The 24,727-nt window shown below is 25.4% G+C and overlaps 4 protein-coding genes across 5 annotated transcripts; 3 read left to right on the plus strand and 1 right to left on the minus strand.

Moving 5' to 3' along the window:
* The first annotated feature begins 5,151 nt into the window (after positions 1–5,151).
* Positions 5,152–7,362, plus strand: LOC124950840 (transaldolase). The gene is made up of 6 exons (XM_047498207.1): positions 5,152–5,358; positions 6,115–6,238; positions 6,298–6,537; positions 6,623–6,748; positions 6,812–6,948; positions 7,009–7,362. The coding sequence occupies exons 1-6, from the start codon at positions 5,262–5,264 to the stop codon at positions 7,278–7,280; spliced, it is 996 nt and encodes a 331-aa protein (XP_047354163.1). The 5' UTR covers positions 5,152–5,261; the 3' UTR covers positions 7,281–7,362.
* A 906-nt stretch (positions 7,363–8,268) lies between these two features.
* LOC124950841 (ester hydrolase C11orf54 homolog) lies at positions 8,269–12,303 on the plus strand. 2 transcript variants are annotated; one of them, XM_047498209.1, is made up of 7 exons: positions 8,269–10,259; positions 10,435–10,590; positions 10,671–10,769; positions 10,889–11,067; positions 11,135–11,396; positions 11,479–11,645; positions 11,858–12,303. In XM_047498209.1, the coding sequence occupies exons 2-7, from the start codon at positions 10,512–10,514 to the stop codon at positions 12,029–12,031; spliced, it is 960 nt and encodes a 319-aa protein (XP_047354165.1). In that variant the 5' UTR covers positions 8,269–10,259; positions 10,435–10,511; the 3' UTR covers positions 12,032–12,303. The 2 variants fall into 2 exon arrangements, with proteins under 2 accessions (XP_047354165.1, XP_047354164.1); XM_047498208.1 differs by lacking the exon at positions 8,269–10,259 and having other exon boundaries at positions 10,281–10,590.
* Positions 12,304–12,426: 123 nt separating this feature from the next.
* On the plus strand, positions 12,427–14,345 carry LOC124950839 (solute carrier family 35 member G1-like). The gene is made up of 3 exons (XM_047498206.1): positions 12,427–13,000; positions 13,255–13,470; positions 13,717–14,345. The coding sequence occupies exons 1-3, from the start codon at positions 12,689–12,691 to the stop codon at positions 14,197–14,199; spliced, it is 1,011 nt and encodes a 336-aa protein (XP_047354162.1). The 5' UTR covers positions 12,427–12,688; the 3' UTR covers positions 14,200–14,345.
* A 1,570-nt stretch (positions 14,346–15,915) lies between these two features.
* On the minus strand, positions 15,916–24,693 carry LOC124950837 (zinc finger protein 845). The gene is made up of 7 exons (XM_047498191.1): positions 24,543–24,693; positions 23,560–23,925; positions 21,117–22,037; positions 20,642–20,764; positions 20,042–20,278; positions 19,644–19,971; positions 15,916–19,497 (listed from the first exon to the last, which is right to left on the minus strand). The coding sequence occupies exons 2-7, from the start codon at positions 23,886–23,888 to the stop codon at positions 18,151–18,153; spliced, it is 3,285 nt and encodes a 1,094-aa protein (XP_047354147.1). The 5' UTR covers positions 23,889–23,925; positions 24,543–24,693; the 3' UTR covers positions 15,916–18,150.
* Positions 24,694–24,727: the final 34 nt, after the last annotated feature.

Here is a 24,727-nt window from a genome sequence, read left to right on the forward strand (position 1 = left end):
TCATTCATGACGTCATGTAATGCAGTGCAGCCAACATAGATAATTATTCATACAGATTCCATTGTTACCGACAGTAGATTTAAAGAATTGTAAAATATAAAAGGAAAATAAATATAAAAATACATAATTTTATATTATTATTAGTTAATATTTATATTATGACTATTATAAAATTATTATAATCTTTTAATATCTCTAATAATTGAATAAAAAATATAACTATCGTAAAAATACGATATACAGATACAAAAGACTTAATATACATATCTTATTTTAAAATTTATATAATACCATAGTATATATGGTTACATTTGCATAAAATTAATTGATTTCATTATTGTTATGCATACAATATATATTAGATACATGAGTATACAATATTGAATATTTACTTTTATAGTGATTTTAGAGACATGAGATATTTGAAATAATATAATAAATTCACTTATTATTCTACTAGTCAAAAATAATTCATGTAAAATATATAAACTTATATATATGTCATGCAGTTGTAGTTATAATTTTCTTCTTATTAATTATATATTATTATATATTATACATTATATAACTATAGTAATTATAAAAAAAAAATTGTAATTATAAATAAAAAATATATAAAATGTCAATACTTTATCACAGTAAATAATAAATGAAAAAGTTGCCTTTCTCTTTATTATTCTTAAGATTTTGTATTATTCTTCTATTATTCTTCCCTATTATTCTTCTGATTTTTTCATATATTACAAATATCTTTATCCAATAATATCTCTAAATACTTATTTGTTATTGCCAATTTTATTTGTAAGTCAGGATCTAATCGTACTATCAAGTTTATTATACCAATATGTCTCTCCCATGTTACAATAAAAGCAGATCCATCAAATCATGATTGTACCTAATATTCCTAAGATTATTGTCCTGTAAACATAAAAGAATATAATTTTATCTAAATCTTTAGTATTGTTGTTCGAAATTATAATAAAAAAACTTTATATCATAAAAACTATTTCATGTCCAATAGGGCAAGTTTCTTCATCGTCACAAAATTCCCTTGGATCGTACAATCCCCATGCGCAATTATGTACATAGTACTAAGATAGTATTACAAAATAGTATCAATTAGCCTATACAATACTATAAAATCATAATATATATACAATACTATACAAATACAATACTATAATTTCATAAGCAATTATAGGTATTATAAAATGGGTACAAAAGTATTGAATGTTTTTTCTTTCACTTATCATTGAAATTGTTGATACTAAAATGATAAAATATATTTACATACTCAACAATAACCACATGATCTATAACTCAATAATCACATTTAATCGAACACAAACTTATAATACCTATGTTTTCTTAATATATTAACAATGTTCATATACGTAATTACTTTTATGAGATGTTTACAAAAACAATCTTATACCTTTAATAATTAATCTTTAATAAAATTCTATTTTGTGGACATTAATTTGAAATTATAGAGACAAAATTCATTAAGATTAAATTTCAACATTTCAAATTAAATTTATATTATCATCTATTGTTGTACATATGCCTTAATAATTAAACGTTCACAAAATCACCTATAACAGCACAGGAATAAATTACATTCCGTTATAACCTTACCTGATTTGTCACAAAAAAATGAATAAGATCTCATTCTATATACATGAATACATGACTTGTATTTTCAAGTATTGAACACCATATCTGCGTTAATTAAGATTATTGGACTAAGATTTCCATTGGATTGAAGTATTAGACACCATATCTACGTTAGTTGAGATTGTAGGGCTAAGATTTCCTTTGAAAACGCACATGGTATTTTCTCGATCATCAATCAAAAATTAATTTTCTAAAAATGGCAATAAGTCCAAGTACAAAGCAAAAGATTGCTATTGTCTTAGATGTTAGCAAAGTTATATTTCATTGGGGTTTTATCCCTACTGTCCTCTTTTTAGGTTAGATTTTGTTATTTCCTATTTGATATATTTATTATAAATACTTATTGATATTTATAACGCAGTGTGTATGATAAGTGTTTCAATATTGGTAAATATACTTACATGTATATATATTTGTAGGATTTAGAAAAGGTGCAGATCCTGGCATGCCTCCACTATCGCTTATGAAGTAAGTTATCTTTCAATTTAATAAAAATTAAAGTAAAGAAAAATTGATTTCTACTCCTTAAAAAACTACGAACTCATAATTAAACATATTTTTTTACAGCTTACTATGGCAGTAACATGATTTCTTTGTTTTCGTTTATCAATACTTTTCATTTTTATTCAATCAATTTGCATTTCTAAATTTCTAAACTAAATTTCTTTTTTATATTGTCTTATCCATAGAATTATTTAAATATAAAATTCGTACTTGTTAAATAAATAATATATTCTGTTCCATTTTGAAATAAATTCTTATTTCGAATATTATGCTAAGTATAAATAACGAAGAAGTATTTGTAAAAGAAAATGTTATCTGTGTATGTACACTTTAAGCCCATAGAGAGAAAGAGATCTTCATGTTTTATTGGTAATTGATATCAAAAATAAAATATAACAAATACTTAAATAAATGTTAATTTATAATGCCATGAGAAAATGGGAAACAATTTTAATTATATTATTACCTATCCTTAACTTATAAAAGTAAAAGAAAATATAAATTTTATAATAAATAGTTTCGTAACTTTATTAAAATTTTTATACAATTATAATCCGTACTAATTGATTAATGCATGACTACTACAATGTCATTTACTTTCCTAAATAATATAATTTAATGAAAAGTTATGGCAAATGCAACTTTTTAGAAATAACTATATTAGTGAGAAAACTGATATCATTGGCTACATTCAGTAATTTATAAAAAATGATGGATTCAATGCTATTTATCATATTAGATGGACCTTAATTTAAACAAAAATTAAATTAAATTAAACTAAATTAATTAAATTAAATATTTCTTATTTATTTATCCTTATATTCTATATTCTAATGATCATTCTCTGCATACATTATCTAATAAAGAAATTAAATACTCTAAAATAGTTTTTCTCTTGAATTTTATTCTGTTTTTCGATCCTTCCATCTATCATATGAATTGAATCTATTATTCTTTCTTCACATTCTAATATCCTTTTATATAGATCATATAGTACTTTTAATTTATTAACTTTCCTATTTAAATTCTTGGAAGGATGCTATTTTGATAGAGTATTGGAAACAGGGATATAGGATATAAATAACTGTCCTCTAAGATTTACATTTGCAATATTTTTATTGTAGTTACTATTTTCTATATCATTTATATGAATCAAAGTTAAATTGTGCACGGTGGTTTAGACAACTAAAAATACATAAATTACCTCCTATAATTTCTTTTATACACCTTATTGAACTAAAGTTTTCTTTTATTTCCAACTGTGCGTTATCAATATCCGAATTGATAATATTCACATGTTCGTAATCTTGAATTGATGTTGATAGAATTGAAATGAAACTTTGATTATATACAATTAACATTAACGAGATTAATTATTTAAATTAATTACATGTTTATTTTAATTGATATGTAATTTAATTTAATTGATATGTTTTTTAATAAATCCTTTTTTCTCTGATCCATCATATTAGATTATATTTCTAGCACCTCAATTTTTAACTGAGAAGTCCTTATGATGTGTTAAACTGAAGTAGTAAACGTTCTTCTACTATATTGCAAGAGAATAGGGACCGCTGGGCAAACATATTGAAAAGGCATAAGACGATTGGTGGTGTTTAAATCTAAATGTTTATTTTGCTGAATAAAGCCATTATGTTGTAATTTGAGTTTAACAGTTTATCTTCAAGTTATATAGTGATTTTTCTTTCTTTTAACTTGCTTATTTATCAACATTATAAATCGATAACTATAATATTAATTATTTAAAAAAGAACTTTATTAAAATATAAAATTGCTCAACATAACTACATACAAGTTGCGTGGTTCCACGCAACTATTTTCTTTTTCTTTTAAATATATTCAGCATAAGAAGCAAAGACAGAATAATAATTCTAATTTAATTAGAATAACGAACGCATAATTTTATTAATATCGCAAGAAGATATGCAATTAAAAAACGACTGCAAAGTACATAAGAAAAGAAATGAACTATTAATAATTGAAGCCTACTTTTAACTACATGAGTTTAGTTTTTTTTCTCTTCAGATTTATTTCATTTCATTAAGACAATGCATGAAATGCGTCATATCACATTCATGAAATGGAACGCACATTCTAATTCTTACATGAATACATTTCGCATCTGCGATTCATAGTCAGTCCTACCTTTAAGACGCGTCGATATAATAGAGATTACCGGTCTACCATAGTTGTTAATTTTTAAAGTCATTTAGTTGTGAAATCTTTAAATTATTTATGGAAATATAGATTCCCTATATCTACTTTTTATATATCTGTACGAATAACCATTACATATGTATAATTCTAACAATTTTTTATAATTTTGATATATATATATATATTATTTTTCTATTAAAAATTATTCGGATTAATAATTTTTTAATCACATAAGAAGTTATTTTCCACTTCATTTAGCATTCTCAAGTTAGTATTTTCAAATTTTTCTTTCTTGTTCTTAGAAATATCAAACAAAAATTTTTCATAAGAAAGCTTTAAAAGAACAATTATCTTCTATAGATTTATTTATAACAGTGAATTCATATATTATTCTTTATAATAAAATTTGCAAGTCATCATATGTAACAGTTTTTTTTATTCAAACCTTAATAGAATAAACATTTGAACAAAAATATTATTATAATGCACTATATATGTACATACGTAGATACATATATTTACTATTTATTAATGAGCAATAAAATATATTTTGTGTACAATTTTTATTTGAATTTATAAATATTGATATTTATAATATAATGATCTATATCAGATATAAATTATTACGAAAAATAGATACGAAAAATGAGTAATTATATTACTTATTCGTTATCTTTCTATTATTTTCAAATATTATAATATTGTAATTTTATATTTTACATCTTAAGATACTTCTAACTTTTCTAATTTTCTAATTTTCTAACTTTTATTTATAATTTAATGTTTCATCAGCGCCATCATACTATAACGTCACAGATGATAACATTCACAAGCATTTGGCAACCACGCGCTCCAGTCGACAAAATTTTCAATGTCCCGAAGTTTATAAAGGTAACGATAGAATGAGTGAGCCACAATTAAAGAAAGTGAAGATGTCGAGTTCACTGGCTCAATTAAAGGAGATGACAACAGTTGTTGCCGACACCGGTGACTTTGAAGGTAACCGAATAATAATTCGAGTAAAAAAAATATATTTGAAGTCATACGATTCCGGGCATAGGTGAAGGTTACCGAACTTGGTTTAATAGACACAACACAAACGCATGATTTGTTTCTTACGATTAATTCTTCGATAGTAGATGTGATATATCCAAATATTAATTATTCTGTAGAATTTAATATCAAAAAGAAATAAAATAACAGTATATATATATATATATATATATATATATATATATATATATATATATATATATATATATATATATATATACATGAAAAATGTTATCGATATGTTCGCGCGACCAATTCAAAAATGTTCGTATGTAAAACAATAACATTTATTGTTGCGTATTTGAAATACTTGGAACGGCATTAATTTTATATAATAACGACAGTACTAAAATTAAAGTCATTAATTAATTAAAGTCATCAATTATTGTTAAACGCAATATGAAGCAGGTTTATTTAATACGTGCATTTTACAATGATCATATGCTAAGTAACCTTGGCAATAAATAATAAATTACAATTTAATACTATGTTTTATTAATAATACCTTAACACAGTATCCTATATATTAATTTTTAATAATAATGTTATGATCATTGGTTCGAATTAAATAACTGAAGAGTGAATTGAATTATTAATGCATTGTTTTATTAAACATCTTTGGAAAAAATAAAAATTTACAAAAAATTAAAACTGCAGTTTAACTAAAGTTAACTTTATACGTGACTTAATCTTTAATTATAGCCATGGAACAATTTAAACCGACTGATGCAACTACCAATCCATCCTTGATTCTTGCTGCAGCCAGTCAAAAGAAATATGCTAATTTAATTGATAAAGCTGTTCATTATGGCAAAAAGACAGGATCGTAAGTAAAAATATTTACTTATTTTTTTCTCTTTAATTAAAAACATATATTATTATTAGCACATTAGAAGAACAAATTGAAGCAGCATTAGATTTCACATGTATCTTGTTTGGTAAAGAAATACTTAATATTATTCCTGGAAGAGTTTCTACAGAAGTAGATGCTCGGCTATCATTCAACAAAAATGCTAGCATTGAAAAAGCAAAAAAGTTGATTGATTTATATGAAGAGAATGGGGTAGACAAGGAACGTGTATTAATTAAATTAGCTTCTACCTGGGAAGGTATTCAAGCTGCAAAGTGAGTATTAATATAAATATATTATACTATCATTATATTTTAATAATATTTAATATTGAATACATTTTAATATATATTTTTATAGAGAACTTGAAGAAAAGTATGGCATTCATTGCAATCTAACTCTTTTATTTTCTTTCACTCAAGCTATTGCTTGTGCAGAAGCTGGAGTAACTCTTATTTCACCTTTCGTTGGCAGAATTCTTGATTGGTAGATGTTCTATTTGATTTAACATTTTAAAATTATAATTATTCATATTAATCATTTTTACAGGTACGTAGCAAACACAGATAAGAAAGTATATGAAGCTAAAGAAGATCCAGGAGTATTATCAGTTACAAAAATTTATAACTACTATAAAAAATTTGGTTATAAAACTGTTGTAATGGGTGCTTCTTTTAGAAATACAGGTAAACTTATGAATTTAAAAAAAAATAATATATAAACATTTTGATATATACAAATTTTAGGTGAAATTAAGCAACTGGCTGGTTGTGATTTTTTAACTATAAGTCCAAAATTATTGGAAGAATTGGAAAAAAGCAACGAACCTATTCGTAAAGTATTAACAGAGGATGCAGCTAAAAAAAGCGATCTACACAAAATCAATTTAAATGAAGCCAAGTTCAGATGGCTTTTAAATGAGGATCAGATGGCAACTGATAAACTAAGCGAAGGTATTCGTAAATTTGCAGTAGATGTGCGCAAACTTGAAAAACTATTGCAAGAAAAATTGCAATAAGTATTTTCAAAAATAGTTGCTCATAAATGTAATAAATAATTATTTTGTAAAAATGCTTATTAAAGATATACTTTAAAATGTATTATACATTTTGTTTGAAATTCTACTATTTGTAAAAAGGATGGTCTAATATGTATACATATATTATATTTATAAAATGTGTATATGTATATATTTATATAAAGAATCATATATATATATTTACATGCATGTATACCTCTTCGAAGATACTGATGTAGTTATTGTATAAATATTTACCTATTCTATCCTATTTGAAATGATTTGCTTTTTTATATATGTATGTATGTCTACTTTTACTATTACTTCTGCAACATTTTTACTTTGTCATGAAAGCTTTTCCTTTTTATTAGTTCTCATAGTGATACAATTAGATTCTCATTATAATACAATTATAAAACAATCTCTATAAATTTAAAATCTCACAAAAAATATGTAACTTGAGTTACATGAACGTTGTGCAAAAAACCTAAAACCTCATAGCATATAAAAAAAAAATTTAGGGTTTAAAAAAACATAATACTTATTAAGTTGAGTTACTATGAATAAAAAATTTGATTTTAATAGGATTATAAGCAATTTTCACCTTTGATAATGATAGTGACTTATTTACTTGTCATTGTATGACAAAATAATAATAACAAAAGATTATTAGAAAAGATCTCATTATACTTTAATGTTTAAAAACAATATTGTACATCTATGTTTATTTCAATTGTTTTTGGATCTTGGTCCAGTTAGAACTTTGTCTCTCAGACATCCTTAAATTTTATCATTGGGATGATTATCATGCATTTCCAGTATATTGATATTACTAATTTTATATAATAACTATATACACATACATTTTATTTTTATAAATAAAATTGCTATTATATTATATTTTGAAGTTGGGAAAAAATAAATAGTTTGAAATTTATAATAAAAATGTAATACATTATTATATTAAGAAGTAATACATTTATAAAAATTTTCATATTATTAAACAGTTTTTTGTTATTGTATTAGAATTTATTCAACTATTTTGTTAATTTTTAGTATTAAAATATTTATAGTAAGATAAAGACCAATTTGTAAATCAGTTGAAATATTCATTCTGAAATTAATATCGTAGTTAATTTCTTGCTAATTTAGAAAATGTTATGATTCGTACAAAACTTCAAACCAAACTTAAAACTTACGTTTGTATCAAAAGTAATAGCAAATGAATGTTTTTTACAATTGTGATTACATAAGATATTCTCGCGTGACGGTTATATCTAAAAATGCACTATAATCGTACATTCTATAACCAAACATAAGTTGTAAACAGAATATTTTGCGCACAAGAAAGGTTTTATATTAAATCAAACAATATTTTTAATAATTTAAACGATATAAATTTACGTTGTAAATGTAATGATATTTAGAATGCTATAATGTGAATTAAAAAAAAATAATTCCCGAATGCTTTTAATGTATTCGAAGAAACTTGTTTACAGAATCATAATTACATAATGGTATTACACGAAGTAGTCAGAGACGTGCAAAGTTGGCTCATGGGTTTTTTTATCTCTTATTCCCACTATATCAGAATATTCCAATTATACTTATTATTATCACATTATCATACCACGATATTACTGTGTATCATTACGAATAAAAGATTTGTATGTATATAGCTCATTGAATTATACACCTGAACGATGAAAAAATTGTCTAGTGATATATTTAATGAAATACGAAACAATATTACCATTACGAAAAGAGAATATGATTATACTGGGTCAAAAGTTACTCTTGATTATAACGAAAATGAATCTTTTGTTGATATATCAAATTAAATGTCAGCATAGAGCAATTACAGAGAAGCGTTATATCCTAAGTTAACTTTTGAACTTTTGAATAAATCTGTCGTCAATGTATGAATGATGTACAGGAGACAAGGCATAATTCCATTTTAATTATTAAATTTAACAAGTAATAAATTATGTGCTTAAAACATTCTTAAGATGACGATACTAAGGATTATAATTTATTATCTAAAGTTGCGATCATGAGAAAAAAATACTCTCTTCTTGTTAATGATTATTTTATAGTTTTATAAATATCATAAGACATTTTTTACAAATGTATATAATTAATTTAATGAAGTGGACCATTGATAGCTACATTTCTGCATTATCGACTTTGTAACGCCTTCAATTCAGTATTTTGTAATATTCTTGCACATTTATATTTTACTTCTTGCTTTACTCACTTTTAAGTGTAAGGTAAAACCTGTAGAGGATTCTTATGTGCAAGTATAAACTTGTCACTGTGCAGTGTATATATATAGAGATACACAAAACTAATACTATCTTGTGAAAAACAATAATATTTTTTCTTTATATATTTATAGTAGCGTAATTTTGTTGTGTTCTTTCAACTGCAATGGAATTGATTAAAACCGGTAGAATTTTATGCTATAACTTAATAGTATAGAATTCTACCTGCTATAATTTATATAGTAGTCGCGATCGATTGATTTCGTATCAATAAAAAGATTGATTTCGCATTAATAAAAAGTACGTTTTCTTTTCATCTACTTCATGTTATTCTTGCTTCAAATATTCTATTGTATAGAGAAAAGTACTATTATATGAGAATTTTGTTATGTCAAAGGTGCACATATTTTCATAGGCATACGAACAAATAGATGATTGTTTTTCCTTCTGGAAAAGTATGATTTTTACTTCAATATTTTAATAACAATTATACTAAATTTCTACTTTGTTGTGACTTCTAATTCCTATAATTTATATAAATATTTAAATATTTTTTAGCAGTATTTTCCTGATTCATTGTCATATTTCAAATATATGAATGTTCTCAACTGATAATCATATTTTTTTATAAGATAGAATAACGTTTATGAAAAGAGTATCTTTCCTTATCGATGTAAAATCCAATGATACGTTATTAACCTAACATTATGTGAACGTAAGTATATGTATATTTGCTTCAGTGAGGTCATATAATAGGAGCATGTGATTAGATAGCGTTTGTAGTTATCATCTTCTTATAGTTATAACGTATTTTCTCTTTACCAAAAGTAAATTATTATTTCATAAACTATTATATCTTGTAATTAATTTAATATATTAAAATAATTTAGAAACTTGAATCCAGTGCATTTGATTATAACTTATATTGTATAATTTATTTTTCGAGAAAAATATACATTTCAACAATATGGCAACTTTAGATGTAAAAAAATTGAAAATTACAGAAAGACCATTACATGTACCAAGTCTTCATGAAATAAAAAATGGTAAATATTATTAATGATTGTACTGATTTAACTGTTTTTTTTTTAGTATTTTTAATTTTATTTAATATGTCATATTACAGTTTTAGAAGAAGGATTATCTACAAATTTTGCAGAAGTCAAAGTAGAAGTTGTAGATTGTCCAGATTTAACACAGAAACCATTTTTACTTTCTGCTTCAGGTATTACCTTATTTGTATTTTATAATTTTTATTATCATGCCAAACATCAAGTTTTATATTAACTTATATTGATGGAATTCATATATATTAATTATAAAATTATGTAAAAATGTTATTAGGATTAAGTGGCAACCCTACGATTCTTGAATTCGGAGGTCCATCTTATCTATTGCCTCTTGTTCAAAGAGATAAGATATATGACATTCGTCAGTTTCTAGAACACTTAAACTATTCTGATAAGGCTTTTGTTATTGGTGCAGGTGCTGGACCATGGCCATATTTAAATTGCAACTGTGAAGTACGAAAATGAGTATATATGTATTCCATACTTATTTATTTTCATATTATAATCAATAATATTTTAGTTAATGATGAATTTAGTAATTTCATCATCTGAAATAAAGAATGAAACACGTATTGCTTCAGTTGATAAGTCGAGTGAAAAATGTACACTTGAAATATTAAATGGCAATGAAACACGACTTGCATTGTTAGCAAATCTGTTTGTAAGTCAAGGTGAAACAGGATCCGTTTTAAAAGTGCATGTTAAAAAGCGCATTGGAGAGGATGATTTTGTAGCCTCTATGCAAAAAGCACTTGCACACCATTACGAAAATAAACTTGTTGGTAAATAAATTTTATTTGTGTGTGTACAGAATTCATTATAGTCTTATTTAAGTAAGAAAAATTAGTACAATTTTTTAAATAGGCATTGGTGGAACATTTTTAATTAACAAAGGAAAAGTAAAACAGCATGTAATGCAAGATTTTTCTACTAAATCATTAAATAATGTACAGCAACTAAATGATTGGTTACGTTTTTATAATATGTCAACTCCTCTTGTTGCTGTTGGAACATTTGTGAGTTCAGAAACAGTAAGTTCTTTTTAAAAGTTGCAATTTATTTACATAGAACTAAATTAATAGAGAACAAATAAAAAGAATTCATAAACTTAGTATTAAACAGTTGTCCAAAAAATAAATTATTTTTGGTTAATTTCTGCTGCAGCTATTTAAACTACTTAATAAGTTATGGCTTATAAGATTACTATAATAAAATATTATTTGAATATTTTATATTTTTATAGGATTTAGATCTGAGAGTACAACATTTTCACAGTTTCTCACACCATGGTGAAGGAGGACATTATCATATTGATACTACTCCTGAGACTATAGAATATTTGGGATATTTTAATTTAGGAAACAATTTATACCGTATCGATCAACCAGATAAAAGTTTAAAATTTGGAAAGGACTAACTTATTATATGCATATAAACTATTGGTTTGCTCAATAAGAGTAATATCAAAATATTTAATATAAAATACTACTGCTTTTTATTTAGATATAAAATACGAAAATACGGAAAATTTTGATATTACTTATTAATTAATCCAACATTTACATAGTTTTATTATACATATATATATACATACTCACACACGCGCACAGAGAGACACCCACACACATGTATATATATATATGTATGTTTGTATGAGAACTGTACAGGTGATATAACTATACTTATTGACAATAATATATTTTATAAATAAATAATATATTTGAAAACAAATACGTTTAAAATAGTCTAAATACACATTAAAGTATATAGATATGTATTATACCACAGAAAATTAATAAAAATATATTCTACTTAGCTTAATCTTTTCTTATTTTTACATATACTTTTTTCTTTTTATATATTTGCAGCATTATGCTTTACAATTAGCTTTAATATAAATATTTGATATCTCATTTCACTCCATGTTTTAAGGATTATTAATCCTCTGTTAATCTTCTTGACGTACTAAGCTATAAGCTAATTGTATGGAACAGATGTACAGTAGACAGTAGTCTGTTATATGTACTACATTCAAGAAAATTGTGTATTGTGCAGGTTTACAACAATTTGAATTATGAAGTTCAGCATTGAATCTACAACTTCTTACAATAGTGTCCATCCTGCTTACCATTATAATGAACAATTTGCTAACAATATTGAAACATACCAGGAAGGTACAAGATGGTTTGGTGTATTTTTAGCATTCCTGTCTGGTACATTTTTTACAATCAGTTCTGCTCTAGTAAAAGTAGTCCGTAATGTTGATCCGATGTTATTGCTAATAATTAGAGCAATTCTGCAAATATTAGCAATGGTTATTGTTGCAATTAAAACATCTAAGAATTTTCTAGGGCCTAAGGGTCAACAAATGCTTATACATCTTCAGGTATGTATATCGCCATATCATATATGTGAGCGTATATGTTTTTTATTATTTCACATTTTCTATTTGTTTCTATTAATAATATCCGGTTTTATTATTTTACAAATGATTATTAGTATTATATTTAATATTTGTTATAAAAATTATACAGATTTTTAATATACAGTGTAATGTTTAATGTTATGTAAACCAATATTGATATTAATAGTGTAGTATTCTATAATTAGAGTTTTTTAAAATGTGTATATTTTATATAGGGTTTTGTAGGTGGTATGACTTTATTATTATTATACTACAGCTTTAGAAAATTACCTTTGGGCGATGCTACGACAATTATATTTAGTTCTCCAATTATTGTTATTGCACTTTCTTTCCTATTCTTGAAAGAGCCATGTGGTTTGTTGCGCATAGTAGTTGTCTGTGTGCTTTTTACAGGTGTTATACTTGTAGCCAGGCCACCATTACTATTTCAGGTAAAAATGATTTATATTGAATTAAATACAAATATCTTTTATTTTAAAATCAAGAATAGCAAGTTCATCTATGCTTTATATAATGTTAAAAGCAATGTGTTAATAATATTTATAATTAGATATTGTTAATTAAAATGCTAAATATTCAATAATTATTTTATTGAACACATTTAAGAACTTACCAGTTATTTTACATGCATTCATGTACAATATTAAAAGGATTCATGTAATAATTTTGTTTTGCAGATACATAAAACAGAAACATATGATGTTATGGGGTATATATGTGCATTGACAGCAACTTTATTTACAGCTTTAAATATTGTGATAATGAGAAAATGTCTAGAAATACACTATTCAATAATTGTTTTAAATTTATCTGCCTGGTCACTCATAGCAGCAACATTTTTTTTCTTCATTATTCCTGAAAATCATGAATACAAGTTGATTCTACCAAATGACTGGTTTTCATGGGGCAATATACTTTCTTTATCAATAACTGGTCTTTGTGGACAAGTTCTTGTGACAAAAGCCTTAAAAATTGAAGGAGCAGGGAAAGTATCTATTACCAGATCATTAGATATTATTTTAGCATATATTATACAAATATATGTTTTTAAGGAAGAACCATCATCCACAAGTATTATTGGAGCAGTATTAATTATCCTTTCTGTCATATGTATGGGATTTGAGAAAGAAATTTATAGTATTTGTGACTTTATTCCCTAAATAAACATACAGTTTATTAAATTATTTATCTGTTCTTAACGTAAATACAATTAATATTATAGATATATTTATGTATTGCAAAACCATACCAGTTATACCGATAACTCTGTTTCCACTTGTTTTATTGTGAAATTTGACTATAATTATTTCAATTAATAAATATTTGCATGCGTAATGTTTACTCATGCTTTAAATTGAATTTTCTATTTAATCAAATTACTGTTCATAAAAAAACAATACTTTTTAAATATTCATAAATCATGAGCTATTGCACAAAATAGAAATTTATCCAATTTTTGCCAAAATGTTATCTTTATCATAGCAGAGTATACATACATACATACATACACACACACACACACACACACACACACACACACACACACACACACACACACACTTTATATTATATATTAATATATTGTATATAATATATAATATATATTATACATGTATACATTACATATGCGCGTACACAATGTAAAGTCCCTTTCCACACGCACGCACGCACGCGTGTGGATATATACAATACAACATACACACAATTGACAATGATGTATAATGTGCAATACCCTGGTCTCTATAAATTTATATAGTTAAAATACAATTGAGTACATATATACATATGTACATATACACTACAGTATATGTGTATATCATCCTTAATTATGTGCGGATATAGATAGCTGCATCTTTAATGCAACTTTAATTTAAAAAAAAAAAAAAAAGTAAAATTACGAAAAACATACCAAACCCAACGTGATAATATATACATTTTTACTAATTATTCATTGAAAATGCAAATGCATTTTTATGAATGACAATACAAATCTAATCCTTACATATCTATACATATCTTAGACTTTAATTTATTAATAAAGTGATTTATATATAAGATTTTTTATAACTGGTTAAAATTTTATCATGCGACACATTATTATAATGCTTAATTTATTCTAATAATTTTATAAGTTTAAAGAGCCATAATTTACCTATATATGACTCACTCTAACGATTAAAAATTATACATATTCTATTTGATCTTCTTGATTTAAGCCTTCCTGAATATTTTCTATACTAGCTGCTTTATATTTGCATTCATTAAATGATTAAAATTAATGTACAATGTGAAAACGTATTAAAAAAAATATTAGATATTATAACCAGGAATGTGATTTGTTTTAAATTTTGTCCATTTATGAAAGCTATATTCTCAAAATTTTTAACCAATTTTTATGACATGATTTATGCAAATAATATTTACACATTTTCCAGATGTTATTTTTTTACTTTATACATAATATGAATTATAAATTCATATTTTACATTGGTCATATGTTTGTAATTTTTTAATCTTATGACACTATAATCTTGTTTTATAATAATACATGTTTTTAAATGACTTCAATTTTTTTCTCATGAACAGGAAAAGAATAATTAGGCTTTACCAAAGGAAGTTATTAGTTGCAAAATATGTACATTATACATATAAACATAAAATGTTATGATAAAAGTTACATTATTAGTCATGTTTTATCATATTAGTTTATCCTAGAATGGATTCTTTATTTATTCAATCTTCTGAATTCTTGAACTCTGAATCCATCATTAAAATGTGACTCATTTTTGGAAAAATAGAAATGAGTTTATAAATAGGCACTGTATCCCAATCCTGTGGACACAGGGAAGGGTATATCAAATAATAAAATATATTCATTTCTGCAAAAAGACTATGACAGACAGTACAGAAACCTTTATCATATTCAAATACTTTTTTGCTACAAAAATACAGCATACATTATTTTTGATTGATTGCCTTACATAATGCCATTGAAATATAATGAATTTCTTTTAATCTGATGTTCTACAGATGGAAAATAATAATAGTTTAGACTTTTTAGAAACATAATCCATATGTCAATACCAACTATAGTATGAATAAAAACATTGGGTACATAAAATATATACATTAATTGTTGATTTTGAAAATAAATTTTCAATTTTATAGAATTTAATTTCATTAAATTTCGTGTAATTTAAGTTTATAATTTAATAGTTTATGAATGAATTATATTTTTAGTCAAAGAAGTCCGAGATATATGGTCAATTGCTAAGCTATAATAACACGTTTACAAAAATATTAATTAATAACCGAAAATATTAAACATTAAAAAAGAATAGAAATTTATTTGGTAGTTTGTAGTATCATTCAGTTTATAAGTAACATGTTTACAAGCCTATAGAATTTTTTGAATGATATTAAAATAATATGTAACAAAATTGTAAAGTTAAAGAAATTACTAATTCTAGAATAAATCTTATAATATTGTCTTTTTTGTCTGTTTCAAGGTGAAAGAATAATAAGAATACAATTCTAATATATGACCACTTTTATGGCAAATATAAAAATTACATTACAGCAAATTTCAATAATTTGTATCCATTCAAATATCGTTATATAAACCAATGAAATAGGAAAAACATACTGTTACTATTTTCGTAGAATAAAAGTCTTACAATCATTTTCATAAAATATTTTTATCATTTAGTGATATTATACTTTAGCGCTTGACAAAAATACCTCTAATTTTCACAATAGATATTACTAGGCTTACAAATCTAAATATACAACAGAATGTACAACAATACATAACAGAATATTCAAAATAACATTTAGTTTTATAACTTTTTCATTATAATTTACACCTAGTATTTAGTTAATAAAATATAATAATATTTGTATTACATGTTTTGTATTACCCAATTGAATTATTTGAAATCACTGTCATAGATATTATTACACATACTTTTATTAAATTTCAATAACAATGCAGTGTTACCAAAATAAATGTGCGTCTATACAGTAACAATATTACTGCAATTATGACAAATTAAACAATAATACTTATAAACATTGATATATTAAAATTATTGAAAAGTAAAATTTGTTATTTATATAAACATTGATATTCTTAATAATTCCGAGTGAAATTCACACACGCGCGCGCACACACACGCATACATATACACGATAATAAAAATTTAATATAAATTTGATATTAACACTGCTTCTTTAAGAAAAAAATAATATATTTGTCATACATTCACAACAGGCTGCACTCATAAATTATTATAATAAAAATGACTTTTTAGTGGTTTAATTCAAAAAATTGTTTTTTGTTTTTTGTTTTTTAAGAACAATAGTTATTTCTGTAATTATTACATTTATAATAATCACAATTATATTAAATATACATGTATACACTATTGGTGAGAAAAGAAGCACAATTTTTAAACAAATAATTATGAATTAAATTATAATGTACTAGCAACATATCATATGATAATTTACAAATTTTATCTTTTAATTATATGACTTCATTAAAAAATAAAGCAAATGTATAAATAAAATTTTGTAGTGATACAAGTAACATATGTTTCTTAGATCCAATTATTAATAATTGAAGTTTTATTAAATTCTATACTTTAAAAGAATATGACTTACAACTGATCATTATTACTAAATTATCAATTGTTAAATTTCAAGTTTTTAATTTCTTATTGAATATTTACCTTCTTAATTGTGTGCATGTATATAAAATCATTTTAAACATTTCCTGTTGCTGTATTATAATTCAAGTTGAAGTTAATATTTGAATCGAAGTTTTTTTCTTAAAAACATGAGTAGTATAAAATGAACATAATATTACCCACAAATGTTTTTATGTTTTTAGAATGAGACAGATTAACTCATAAAATTAATAACTTTGGAACATATCATAAACATAAAGTGCACTCCATGGAGCAACAAATAAGGGATACTTTGGCATAATATAAAGCCAACTTAAATTAAACAAATTTCATTCATTGTTAAAAATTGATTCATTAAACAAGTGCATTTAGAATAGAACAAATTTTCATACCTGCTTTCATAATATTAGATAAATTAAATCAAATATGTATTGGTACATGTACCAAAAGCTCTGCACGACTGGAAAATACCGCGGAACACATTTCGCATGTATATTCCAGAGTATCTGGTATTATAGTTTCTGGAACGTCATCCACAGGTGTAATTACACTATGAATCGCCAACATTCTCTGAGGTGTAGATTCTACCTTCACACTAAGCTTAACATTTCCATTTCCAATATTATCATTATTAGTCATTGTATCAACATCAGGAAGAATAGTTTCTTCTTCCGCTGTAACAACACTAGCTTCAAAAGCAACTTCTAGGCTATTTCCATCTACTGTGTGTTCCATTAACCGTATAGAATTAGTATTCTCTGTATTGTTATTGTTTTGTGTTTCATCTTCATTCGTATTATCATTTGGTTCTTCTTTTATGAGCATTTGCTTTTGCTTTTTTATCTTTTTAAAAACAGTGGACTTTTTTCTTGATGTTTGGTCTAATTTATCATTGTTTATTTTAACAATATTACTATTATTGTTACTATGATTACTGTCCAAAGATTTTTTTACACCAGGTTCTATTTTTATATTTGTTACCATTTGTGGCTGTACTTGTGATGATAATTTTACAATGTCTTCCTTTGGTTTAGGAAATGTTGCAGATGTTAATTGTAATTTTCCCTCAATATGATAACTAACATTTTTTGTTCTTGGTCTGTTCCTTTCTCCCCCAGGAAAGATACCCAATTTATGTTCACTTGGCATTACTTTAGGAGTTCTTGTTACCATCGTTTTGGTTTTTTGACCCTTTTTAACACCATCACTACCCATTTCAACAGGTACTCTTGTTTTTTGAGTATGTATCATTTTGGGTCTACCTGGTTGACACGATGTTTGCCCTTCATTTTTCTTTTCTTCTTTCCTCAGTTTTTTCTTTGATAATTTTGATTTTGCAGGATTCAGTTTAGAATTACTTACTATTGAATTTATATTTTGTAAAGAACTTTCAAAACTTTTAAGAACATTTTGATAACCTTCTTCGACATTTGATCTATGTTGTTTATTTTTCCTACCAAGTTTCCGTTTTGTATTGTCGTCTGAATCAGATCCAGCTTCAAGTGTATCATAATTTTCATTAATTCTTAACATTGTAGTTGTTTCATGAGGCTTTAATTTACGCCTTCTTTTATATTTGCGTGGTCCGGTCTGTGGTTGACGTCTTAATGCAGTGTTATCATCACAGTGCTGTACTATATGAGCTACAATTTCTTCCGATGTTGCATAAGCATCACCACACACTTTGCATAAATATGGTGTAACACTACCAACGCATTTTGGATCAGGACCTGAATGATGAGCTCGTACATGTTCTCTGAGAACTACCTATATGAAGTTAAATAGTAACCGTTAATAATATCACATATTTTCATGTTTCAATTTTCGATGATGTAAGAAACATGCAGAACAAAAATAAAAATTATCAATAAAAATGCTAACAAAGTTATATTTATAAATTATTATTTCCTTACTCTTTGATTAAATGCACGAGGGCAGATAGCACATCCATAGGGTTTTTCACCGGTATGAATCCGTTCATGTTTTCTTAATGTACCACCATCTGCAAATGCTTTCCAACAAAACCTGCAACCATAAGGTCTTTCTCCTGTGTGAATACGAATATGTATTTGCTGAGAGCTACGACTACCAAATGTTTTTCCACACTCGCGACAAGGAAATGAACGACCACCTAGATCTTTATTATGAGAATGACGATGACTCACAAGAGCTCTACCATCAGGAAATTCTTCTCCACATTCATCACATGCAACCATTTTGTTACGATGCGAAACCATATGCCTATAAATGAATTCACTTAGATTATCTTCTTGTTGTATAGCGTAACTTTTTAAGTTGTATAACTTATTACCTTCGTAACCTAGCTTTACTATGAAATCGTTTTCCACATTTTGTGCAACTAAATGTTTTATCAACATTATGCACCCATGAATGTTTCAATAAACTACGTTTGTCTTTGCATGTTTTTCCACAAAGTGTACACGTATTTGGTGGCGCATCTTCTGCATGATTTTGACGAACATGTTCTGCAACTTCTGCATCATCACGACATCTCTCCCCACACAATAAGCACCGACGACTAGGAGATCTACATAATAAGATGGAAGCAATTATTAGTAAGTATTAAAATAACAATGTAGTGTCAATCATTGGGAAGGCATTATCTATTTAATATTGCCTTTCAATTTTTGTAATAGAAAAGATATATGTTATCTCTTATATGTATAATTTTTTAAATTTTCTTTATAAGCTTTTCATTTTATTTGAAATTTAATTTGATATCAAATATTATGAATATAGATACAGAATACTGGATACAAAATATAGAACACAGAAATAAATATTAAATAAATGTATCTAGAAATAAAATTAAAAGAAAGTGAGAAAAGTTATTTTGCATGTAAACATGATCATGTTAACTTCTATAATAATTATTAAAGATATATCATACCTAGCATGAAGTTCGGCATGTGCTAATAAAGCTAATGCTTCTTCAAACCACTCTCCGCATACATTGCACACATGATGCTGACTCGAACCTTCCATCATGTCCATTTCTTGCTTAACATGAATCCTAATGTAACCAATAATAAAATTAAAATTATAGTATTACCACGCAGAATTACAAAACTATTTTCCTGTAAATGACTAAAAAAATTCAAAAAGTAAAATAATTTCTAATTATTTATGTATTAATCATAACAATATCACATATAGATTTATAAAAAAAAGTTACAATTATAGATTATATGTATAATTATTAAAAGAAACCCAAAAATGATATATGAAACTTACTATTGGCAAGATTAACAGTGAAACATACTGATTTGTAAATATAATTTACATCAGCTTTATAAATAATAAATTTTTATTATATCTATACTTTTGGGCATTTCTTTCACTCAGAATATGTATATAAGTCTTACTTTTGATGGCGTTTAAGCAAATCTAAACGATGAAAAGGAACTCCACAAGTGTTGCAATAAAATTCTCCAAATCTTTCATCACCTGTATAAGTAGCATCATTTGTATCAAACTCCTCTATATCCGATTGTGCAGTTCCTCCATGTTTAATTCGAACATGTTCTCTTAAACTATTAACATCCCAGAACATGTCACCACAAGAAGTACATTCAAATGGGCTGTCTCCACCATGAATACGAGCATGGGATGCAAGAGCTTTTTCTCTTGCAAAGCCCACACCACAATACTGACAAACATATGGTTTTGTTGGGTCTGTAATAGGCCACCGTGGAGGTTGTTGTTCATTTGATACTGGTGATATTTGTTCATTCCATCTTGAGCTTGATGGATAATTATTACCACGAACTGAATTTCGATTAGTCATTTCTTCTAATAAACGCATATCTTCATCCACATAATCATAAGATTTATTAACATATTTATCCATTTCAACTTTTACATCATCATTATTTCTTTTGGGAATAGTTGAGTTGTTTTTACGTTTTCTTGGTGCGTTAGATTGTACTTTCTTACGTCTACCTTTATTAGTTTCTTCTTCTTCAGGAGCTAATGAATCATCATCATTTAAATCATCATCCAAGCCATCCCGAGATGGAGCATAAGCATGAGTTTTTAAATGATTCATAAGATCACACTTTCGTACATAACGAGCTCCACATAAATTACAATGATGAGGACGATCAGTTTGATGTGCCACCATATGATTCATTAAATTTGCCTTTTTTCTGAATCTTCGACTACAAAAATCGCATGGATATGGACGAGTATTTGTGTAAGAATCTTGATCAATGGGTAATGGTATTTCCATGTCATCATATTCTAAGAGATTGTCATGAGAAACTTTTGTTTCTGGAATTTCGACCCTTTCATTGAAAATATTTTTGTATTAAATTTTTATTTTTATAGATAAATTATTAATTACTATAGTTTAATGTACAAGTACATAATTTTGATTTAATAATCATTTATAAATATACCAGATATATAATTTAATTGATGTTCTTAAATCTGAACTATTTGCTGTATAAAAAAATTAAAAATTCACTTGACATTGAGAGCACATATAACAATGTTCAATATTTTTCTCTATTTAATTTTTTTGATAAGATAAAAAGTCTCCAATTAATGTAACTTTTATTATGATGTACGTTTAATCTGTTATTTTTACTAGATTTTAGAAAACAATATGAGTTACTCACTAAACTTAGTGTAGTAAAAATTATTTATAGTAACAGTATTCATGGAAGAAGATTAAAATATAATGAAAATCTTGTAATTAAAATTTTATACGCAGGCAAATATTCTAAATCAATTAAGTAGTAGTATAATTCTACCATTTTAAGATTTTATATCTTAATAAAATGTTTTATAATAATAACAACTTTAATATGCAAAAATGCATAATAATGTATAGTAAAATTGTAACAAATAAAGAATTTATGATAACAATTACATATATCATGTCAAATTTTATGAGATAATGAAATTAGCCAGACTAGTATTGTATAGATCCTTTAATTTCAGAATTTTATTCAAAATATTATCCGTATCACCTTTCAAAGCATTAGGGATGCCATGAGAAAGAGTTTAAGAATTATGTATAATCTTATGAGTTTTCTCTGCATCAAATAGAGAACACAAATTCATATCCTGACAAAGTTATAAGAAAAAATATTTTATTCATTGACGAAGTTATACTCATAAATCACGGATGTTAATTTAAAAAATATGCACTTGTAATCAAAAAATCTTAGCATTAACATCAAAGCTTTAACTTTCCGAAGTTAACATTCAAAAATACTAAAATACTAGAATACTATCTGGTATAGTACAGTTGATAATAGCATCATAAAATCATATTTTACAGACAAATTAATTATGGTTAAAAATATTCAATTTTTGTCTTAAATATTAGTTTTTTCTAAAAAAATCTACCATATCAACATGTTTGATGTCATCAAAAATATAATATCAATATGATAACTGTCTTGCATATTATGGATAGCAAACATAATAAATATTATATTACAATTTTACTGATTGTAAAAAATAACAGTTCAAACATTGCTTAAAATAAAACATTTTACTAATTTCTCAGTAAGTATTAACTTTATTTTCTACCTTATATAATACTTTTTTTACTACGATTTTGATACTGTATCAAAATATATGAAGAAGTATTAAGTGTCCTATTACAAAAGCTGAAGGTGATCTTCATATCCTGACAAAAAAGTAAGACGGTAAGATCATTATGTTATATGTTCTCTTTAATGTCAAGCAACTTTGTTGAAAAATCATATTATACAGCAAATAGTTTAGAATAATTTAAGGTTGTCAAGTTGAATGACTTACTTGATATATATTTGTTATAGATAAGAATCTTACCCATCATCTGGACCAGATCTGTCCCAATTATCTGCAATTACTTCTTCTGTAACTTGTATATTAAGGTAATCATGGCCTTGATCTTGTGGTACTATATAAATAGAGTCCATATCACTGGTCTGGGGAACCATTAGAATTTCTGATTCAGTTGTTGGAGGTACATTGGAAACCGATTCTCCAGTTTCTTCTACTGTAACTTCTTCGCAGGCTCCTATTACTTCTTCTTCGGGTGCTACCAATTCTGCTTCCAAGCCACATATAACTTCTTCATGAATCACATTTCCTACCTCTTCCACCCATTGCAATGTCAAATCACCAGAAACATCCATTTTGTCGAAATATAATGTTATTTATTTCCAGAAATCACTGTAACATATAAAATAAATAATCTTTAAATAAAAGAATATAAATAATTATTACGAATAAATAACGTTCATTTAAATCAATTGTTTCAATATATTGATACTACTATAGATTTTTATCGATCAAAAATAGATCATAAATATTACAGCATTAATATGATCTGATAATCCTTTTTAAAGATAGATTATTTTGTTCGTTCCGTTACAAAAATATAAAACAATATTTCAATTTTAAATATTTAAACACTCTACTAAAATAATTCAGGTAATAGTAAAATATCAACATATTTAAAATATTGACGTCTAAGGTTATACTATATAGGTTATGACTTTAGAGGTTATAAGTAATCATAACATTATGTATTAACGCAAGAAGACACGAATGAATAAAATAAATTATATGCCAATTGTATGATACATTAAAAACTAAGAGCGAGAAATCGGATAGTAGAATTTTACGCATGATAAAAGTAGTAGCCATAGCCTCTGTGTGCCAAGCCTTCTATCATCCAACTACAAATCATAAATTGCTCTATGTATGTACAATTTCGTACGTCAATATAAATTTTTGTATAAATTTATTGCAAGTCTATAAAAGCACAATAGTAATGATCTACTTACTTTTAATTTCATCAACACAATTATTAACCTAACCAAAAATACTTTATGCAAACCGAGAGCAGCGTCGACCTTCGGTTGTTTTCAATTTGGAGGGGATACGTTTGGAAATAAATTTAACAAAATGGCCGTCAGATGTTTCCTCAATGAATAAAGAATTTTAGATAAGAAATGTCTATTGAAATTTG

The sequence above is a fragment of the Vespa velutina genome, chromosome 8 (genome assembly GCF_912470025.1).
Source record: "Vespa velutina chromosome 8, iVesVel2.1, whole genome shotgun sequence".
Lineage (NCBI taxonomy): Eukaryota > Metazoa > Arthropoda > Insecta > Hymenoptera > Vespidae > Vespa > Vespa velutina.